General features: G+C 50.0%; 2 protein-coding genes across 2 annotated transcripts; one reads left to right on the top strand and one right to left on the bottom strand.

Annotated features, from left to right (window-relative positions):
- Positions 1–2145: 2145 nt before the first annotated feature.
- On the top strand, positions 2146–4503 carry LOC120665424 (MADS-box transcription factor 4-like). Its single transcript, XM_039944987.1, has 7 exons — positions 2146–2614; positions 2737–2803; positions 2899–2960; positions 3086–3185; positions 3308–3337; positions 3526–3570; positions 4056–4503. Exons 1-7 carry the CDS (start codon positions 2427–2429, stop codon positions 4209–4211), a joined length of 648 nt encoding a protein of 215 aa, XP_039800921.1. The 5' UTR covers positions 2146–2426; the 3' UTR covers positions 4212–4503.
- Positions 3847–6759, bottom strand: LOC120665423 (probable receptor-like protein kinase At1g11050). Its single transcript, XM_039944986.1, has 2 exons — positions 4683–6759; positions 3847–4322 (listed from the first exon to the last, which is right to left on the bottom strand). The coding sequence occupies exons 1-2, from the start codon at positions 6644–6646 to the stop codon at positions 4313–4315; spliced, it is 1974 nt and encodes a 657-aa protein (XP_039800920.1). The 5' UTR covers positions 6647–6759; the 3' UTR covers positions 3847–4312.
- Positions 6760–7869: the final 1110 nt, after the last annotated feature.

The raw sequence follows: 7869 nt of genomic DNA, 5'->3' as shown, positions 1-7869 counted from the left end.
ACCTTTAGCAGTAAGGTTTGTAGGTAGGGATCGACTGCTCTGGAACTCGATGGTACAATGAACACAAAGATTTAGACAGGTTCGGGCCGCGAGTTGCATAATACCCTACGTCCTGTGTGGTTGTTCATATTGCCTTAGGTGTTGATATTTTTGAGGGGGTCCCTGCCCGCCCTTGTATATCCGGGGAGACAGGGTTATATGGAAAGTCTTAGCCGAGTACAGTTGGAGCCTTACTACAACACGGTCGGGTAGTTTCCTTATACTGTAGCTAGTTCTGCACCTATTCGGGTAGTTACAAGAGAGGTAAGGTATATCCATAAACTATCTCTTACTCTATAACATTCTATGTAAGCAGTCCCGCTGCCCCGGGTCTGACAGGTGCCTCGTCTTTTCTCCCGATCCTCCACGAGTTCTATTGTTGTTTTCTTATTCTTATTCTTTTCTTCTCCTTTCCTACTTCTTTCCATCCAATTTTTATTTCTTTCTTTTTTCTAATAATATATTTATATATAATTTACTTACTCTCTTCTTTTGGTTTTCCTAGTTGTTTTTTATTGGTAGCCTTTGTTCCGTTTTGGAATAAATCTTTATGTCATAATTCAGATTCTAGAATTGAATATTAATATATTTATACTTAATTGTTTGCATAGTAAAACTATGTCATAAGGAGGAATGATTTATGTACAATATATGGTATTCATTTGTGTTGTAGATTGACTAGTTCTTTCGGTAGACTAATTTTGTACTATGTATATATACCAACTTATTTACCTTGTGAATGTATATTTTCTTCCTACTTTGATTTTCTAGTTTTCGTACACACAATTACTTTTTGGCCTGAAAAGCATGTTTCCTTTTTATTCTAGTCATCTAGTTTGTCTAATTCTTCATTTCACTTTTTTTTACTTTAAGTATATAATATTTGTATCATTTATAATTTAGATTTCACTTATTATTTTTCTCTCAATAATTTAAGTGTTTTCGAGAAAAGGAAATAAATTTATATTTTATCTTCTTATTTTTATTCTCTTCTTTTTATTTGTTATGTCAGTTGATTTTCTTATTTTCTATATGTTTTTATATTTTGTTCTTTTATTTCCTACAATATTTATGTATTCTATGTATACAATTTATATCCATAAGTTCATATAATTAGTTTCAATCATATGTACCTTTTTTCCTGAGTTTTACATATATAAATTTTTATTCATTGATAAGATATAAATTTTTTAAATGTACATACCAATGTTATGTGAGTTTATATAATTTACTTTAGATGTATACATCTTTATTCTTTGAGTACATATTATTTTTTTGATATGTGCATTTGTTTTGTTCCGTGAGTTCGTATGATTTATTCTGACTGTATACTTTTTTATTCCATAAGTGTGTATAATTTGTTCATAGTGTAATTTTTTGTTCTATGAATTTATATAATTTGTTTCATTTTTATATATCTCGCAAATCATCTTCAACATTAGAAAAATATTTGAAAACTTATCGTGAAAATGATCAAGTTTGGTCTTATTGTTTAAGATCTTGTCAATGAAATCAGAAATTAACTTGGATGCTTGGTTCGCGACTGTATTTTAGATTCAAATTTCCTTGCACCTAGGGCGACAGTATCATTTTTATCTTTTGGTGCATGCATGCAGCCCAGTTTGGAGTATGACTGCACCTCACCTCTGGCGATATATAACCGCACTCATTTTTTGCCCTGTGCCATCTCGGTGTTCTATCTGTACACACATACCAAGTTGTTGCTCCTAAATAAACGAGTTAGAGAGATGATGTATCTAAGCGCACTCTCTCACCAAGTTTATGATTATTTAGCACATCTCACCAAGTTTATGTACTAATTTTTTGGGGTTTAGCTAGCTGGGGTCCAGTGGCTTATCGCGCGGCTCGGATTCGAATTTGGAAGCCCATTCCCTTCTGACAATTGCGCGTTCGCCCTTTGTGCTGAGCCCACCCACCATACATGGCATGTGATAAATTGATGGCCCACGTGAGCCCACGAGAACCCTCCCTCCTAGTTTCCCTCACTCTCAAGCAAATCTGGTCAGCACAGGTCACATGCACGTCTGCTCAAAAGAAAAAAAAAAGGTCACATGCGGACGTGAAAATGCCAGGCGAGCCGTTTCCATTTCCGGCCCTGCAATCCTGCACCGGCGCGAAAGCCCCCCTGACCTCCCTTCCCTCCATGGCGCCGCCCTCTCCTTTACTCCTCAGTCCGTCCACTACCATTAGTGCCATTCACCTCCCGCATAAAGATCCACACCAATTCCGCGGAGAGCTGATTCTTCAAAAGAAATTCAGCGGAGAGCTTCAAGGGTACCGGCTGCCGTGTCGGTTCTTGGTGGAGCTGAGCTCCTGCTGCGTGCGGATCCCTCTGGGAGCGGAGGAGGGCGAAGGGGGCGACGAGGATGGGGCGCGGCAAGATCGAGATCAAGAGGATCGAGAACTCCACCAACCGCCAGGTGACCTTCTCCAAGCGCCGGGCCGGGCTCGTCAAGAAGGCCCGCGAGATCGGCGTGCTCTGCGACGCCGAGGTCGGCGTCGTCATCTTCTCCAGCGGCGGCAAGCTCTACGACTACTGCTCGCCCAGGACCTCGTGCGTCCGTTGCCCTCTTACCTTCTTCGGCTACTTTATCGTTCTTCTTCTACTAGTACTATTTTTTCACTTGTATGCTTGGGGAACTGATCGCCAAGACGCAAACTTTGGTTTTGTGGTAGGCTATCCAGGATCTTGGAGAAGTACCAGACCAACTCCGGGAAGATATTGTGGGATGAGAAGCACAAGGTGCGTGTTCTTCAGTTTCCCCCTTTTCTTTGACCATTTGTTTCATCACCAGAGCAGATTGGTGGTCCGAATACTGAACCTTCGAAATGTTTCAGAGCCTAAGTGCAGAGATCGACAGGGTCAAGAAGGAGAACGACAACATGCAGATTGAGCTCAGGTCAGTGTTTCTGTTCCACAGATTTGCTTCCAATTTCCATCTGCATGGGCCCTTGATTAGTTCGCTGCTCGTCTGTATGTTCATGTTGTGATTTGGATAATAACTTGTGCCTTGTGATGACGCAGGCATCTGAAAGGCGAGGATCTGAACTCCCTGCCGCCCACGGAGCTGATCGCCATCGAGGAGGCGCTCCAGAACGGGCAGACCAACCAGCGCGACAAGCTGGCAATACTCCATCCATTTGCTCCATAGCTCCATAGTTACTTGCAGCTCACAAGTGCAGAAATACTGCAAAGTACCTTAGGGGCTTCTTTCTGATGTTGGTTTCATTGAATTGTTTGTTACAGATGGACCACTGGAGGATGCACAAGAGGAACGTACGAGCTCCAAACTCGAATCACGTCCTTTGTTCCTAACTTTGTAGATCATGGAGTGTCTTTTTTTTTCCTTTTTCTTTTCAATGAAATTGTTGAGTATTTCCTAATGAAAATATTTTTTACGACTCTTCATTAAGAAAAGTTTTTACAGCTTCTGATCATTAATAGCCTTTTGTGATTGGTTGCAGGGGAAGATGCTGGAGGACGAGCACAAGATGCTGTCCTTTAGGATGGTAATTTTTCCCCCCTTCTGAATAACACTTGAACATCTGCTTGACCATTCCTTGTTTTCTTTTTTTCACTACAAATCAGTATGCAGAAGTTCTGAACAAATTCAATGTGCTGAGCTAACTAAAGAAAACCTGCACTACCAAGCGCCGTAATTCTTCCCATGGCTTGGAAATTTTTTGGTTTGGGTTTCTAGATCTAGCACCGAAAAGTATTCAGGGTGACCAATCAGCCTTACCCTGTTATGCACCCAAGACAAGAGGCCCGACCAACTAACCAGATAAATGGAACGAACCATTAGTACCATTTTTGTGTTCTGAATTAGTGAATCTTATGTTCTACATCCCACAAAATGCCCATAAGTACATATTTCAGACCTCATTCTGCACTCGCTGGACTGAAAGAAACATGGGAGCAGAGAACATAATGAAGTTTTTCCCCATCTTATTTCCACCACGTTACTAAACCTTGTTAAACCGTGGATGAACAGGCCTACCAGCACCAACAGGAAGCCGAGCTCAGCGGAGGCATGAGGGAGTTGGAGATTGGGTACCACCAGGTCCAGCATGACAGGGATTTCACTTCGCAGATGCCGTTCACCTTCCGGGTGCAGCCCAGCCACCCCAACTTGCAGGAAGACGAGTAGCTAGGCTGCTGAATCCTACTATGCCGCTTTGAACTGAAGCTCTACCCCTGCATCTTCTAGCTTGCATTTCAGCGTTCACTGTTGGCTCTGTATCTTCCTTTTCATGTCAATCTGGATGGACAATGTTGTCGGTCAGTTACTTCGATGCGATCGTCTGCGTCTCGTTTAACTTCAGTAAGCTAATGCCGGTCCATGTCTAATGATGCCAGTATTAGGACTGAAAATTGTAATGTTCTATGAACTTGATAGCTTAAGCTTGTTCAATTTGACATCTGTTATGGCTGGTGAATCATGATCATTGGAAATCAGAAGCAGCAGAATGTGATGCGAATGTCGTTCCTTTGCCACTTGAGTACATTTACAAATGAATTTCAATCAAGAGACAGCAGGACTTGCAATCGCTACCTACATCCCTCTAAATTCTTAGCTAGATTTTGCGATCAATCCACAAAAATTTGCCTGGTTCATCACCTGAGCATGTCCCCATTATCCATGAACGGGGCCAACGGGCCACTGAACGCCGGTGAGGCGCTGAAATTGCTTCCGGCTTCGCTGAACATGACGCTGTGCCCGTACGGCAGCGGCCGGTCCGGCAGCTCCGGCACGTCCATGTCCCCCTCCAGCATCCTCAGCGCCTCGCCGATGGTCGGCCGGAGCGCCACCATCACGTGCGCACATAGGATCCCGACGAGCACGAACTTCTCCATGACCCCGCTCCGCGGGCTCTCGGCGGTGGACAGCGCCTCGTCGAGCACCTCCCTCGCCTGGCCGGCCTTGACGAGCGTCCACGCCCAGTCGGTGATCAGCACGGGCCCTGCCGGGGATGTCATGTCGAGCACCCGCCGCGCGCTCATGATCTCGAGCAGCAGCACGCCGAAGCTGTACACGTCGCTCTTCTCCGTGAGCTGCCCGTAGAGCGCGTACTCCGGGGCCAGATAGCCGTGCGTCCCGGCGACGCGCGTCGTGAGGTGCGACTGCCCTTCGCGGCTCCTCCGGGCGAGGCCGAAGTCCGCCACGCGCGCGCGCATCTCGCCGTCGAGCAGGATGTTGGTCGCCTTGATGTCGCGGTGGTAGATGGCCGGCTTGACGCCGTAATGCAGGTACTCGAGGCCCCTGGCCACGTCCAGGATGATGCTTCGCCGCTGCGCCCAGGTCAACGGCGGCCGCTTGGCCGCCGGCTCCGTGTCCCTGAAGATGAAGTCCTCGAGCGCGCCGTTGGGCATGAAGTCGTAGACGAGGAACCTCTGCTTCCCTTCCTCGACATCATCGTCGGCGATGCAGCAGCCGCGGAGGGGCACCAGGTTCCGGTGCCGGAGGTGGCTGATGATCTCCACCTCGTTGGTGAACTCCTCGTCCCCGCCCTCCATGTCCGGGTCCAGCATCTTCTTGACGGCGACCACGGACCCATCCGCGAGCACGCCTCGGTAGACGGCCCCGAACCCGCCGCGGCCGACGAGGTTGCGCTCGGCGAAGCCATTGGTGGCCTTGGCGAGCTCGGCAATATCGAACAGAATCGACCCGGTGTTGGGCCGCGGGTGCGACCGCCGCTCCCCCGACCCCTCTTCACAGATCTTGGGGTTCTTCTTGATCTTCTTCTTCTTGCTATTGGCATGCCGACGCTTCCTCCAAAGGAAGAAAGCGAGGAGCGACGCGAGGAGGACGAAGGCGACTGGGATGGTGGCGGCGTAGATGGCGGCGTTGCTCGACTCGGACGGCTTGGAGGGAGGGGTGGAGAGGCCGAGGCCGAACGCGCAGGCAGCGGTGGGCGGGTAGGCGGGCCCAGCGGCGTTGGACACGCCGGCGGCGTAGAGGACGGAGAGGTAGAAGCAGGAGCCCGACTTGCTGTCGTTGGCCGCGGCGGTGGTGAGGTGCGCGGTGGCGGCGACACCGGCTGCGTAACATTGCGCGCAGGTAGCCGGCGAGGCGAGGTCGGGGCCGCAGGAGGAGTTCAGCACCCGGACGGAGTCATTCCCGACGGCGGCCTCGAATTCCGCGGCGGTGGAGACGCCAGCGCAGTAGGACGGGGTGATGGCGAACTGGCCCGGCTCCGGGAAGCACTGCGGCACCAGGGAGGAGCCCGGGAGGCCCGCCGGCGCGCCGGAGATCAGCTCCGAGAAGCCGTTGAGGCAGGCCACCGAGGCCGCCGCCGACGGGAGGCGGAAGCGGCCCGTGGCGCGGAGGCGCTCCGCGAGGCCGATGCCGAGCAGGGAGAGCAGCGTCTGGCAGCAGGCCGTCATGTTGGGCGCGCCCCCGGCGCACGGCGTCGGGTCCCACGGGAACGTCCGCACGTAGCCGAGGTCGAGCGGGCACGGCTCCGACGTCGCGTTCCCGCCGCCGCCGGCGCCGCCCGCCCCCGCGGCACCCGCCGGCGCGCTGACGAGCAAGAAGAGGGCGACGACGAGCGCGAGCGGCCGGAGCATCTCCGCGGTCCGCATTTCCGGCAGCGGCTGGCGGCGATTGGCGGAGGAGGAGGTCTGCTCGGCCCCGGCTGAGGTCGGGCCGGGGAGTGAGACAAGGAGTGGTAAAATGAGGCGGCGGAGCGCCGAAGCTGTTGCGTGCACGAGTTCTTTATCCGCCTTAATTAATATATATAAATATAGCGCCGGGATTTTTGTCCGGTTTGCGGTGTATGACGGGTGGGCCCGGAGTAGGTGGTCGTGAAGGCGTGCGCCGGCTCGCCGGAAAGAAGGCCGCAGGAAATGAGTGGCGGAACAGGTCGACGAGGGCTTGTTTGCTTTCAAACCGCGCTAAAAAGAATCTCGCATGCATGGTATGCTAAATAAAATTTATTTGTAAAATATTTTCAGAGATGGGTGTAATTTTTCGCGACGAATCTAATGATGGTAATTAATTGATGATTTGCTACAAATGTCTTATTAGATTCTTCAAGGTCACTAGCGCGGGGATTCTGAAGTTGGTTTTGTAAACTGGTTTTATTTGACACCATAATTAACGGTCAAAGTGTCACTATTCACTAGCGCGCTACAAAACCAAACGGGGCAATGCAATCACAGCTTGGGATAGCAGCTCGGCTGACGTGGCGTGGATTGGGGTCTACAGGGTGAAGAGTCAACATGGAAGCTGGTTGTTTCTGGGCGGCTACGAAGGCGATATGTGGGAGCGTTACAAAATCGCGAAAGGTAAAGTACGTTCCTACGTTGGAGATCATTCAAAAAAAAACTTCCAAATAAATTACGGTGTTAGAACCTTTTTCGTGAAAAGTACTTTCCAGTTATTGTATTACTCCCTCCTTCCATGTTTGATCTCGCTTAAGATACGGACACAGAGACCAAGGAACAATCAATCGCGGCCAAGTTAGCACTTCGTAACCTCCTCGCGCGGCCACGTGAATTAATGGTACTCCCCTCCCGTTTAATGGCGCCGTTTCTCCCTCCCTTCCAATTCCGCCTGGCCATCGATTCCCTCCGCGCCCACGCTGTTTCCGCCTGGGCCATCGATCTCCTCCGCGCGCGCGCACCGTTTCTCTCCCCCCATTCCAATTTTGCCTGCCATCTCCTCCGCACACCGCCATCGATCTCCTCCGCACGCACACCGTTTCTTTCCCAGGCTTCCAAATCCGCCCGCCATCTCCCTTCTGAAATTTCTCGCGCCCAGACGGAAGAAATCCTCGGCACCGCTTCCAAATTCTCCATTGAGA

Source organism: Panicum virgatum, chromosome 3N, assembly GCF_016808335.1.
Source record: "Panicum virgatum strain AP13 chromosome 3N, P.virgatum_v5, whole genome shotgun sequence".
Taxonomy (NCBI): domain Eukaryota; kingdom Viridiplantae; phylum Streptophyta; class Magnoliopsida; order Poales; family Poaceae; genus Panicum; species Panicum virgatum.
The sequence above is the reverse complement of the archived record's forward strand: the minus strand, read 5'-3'. Positions and strand labels throughout refer to the sequence as shown.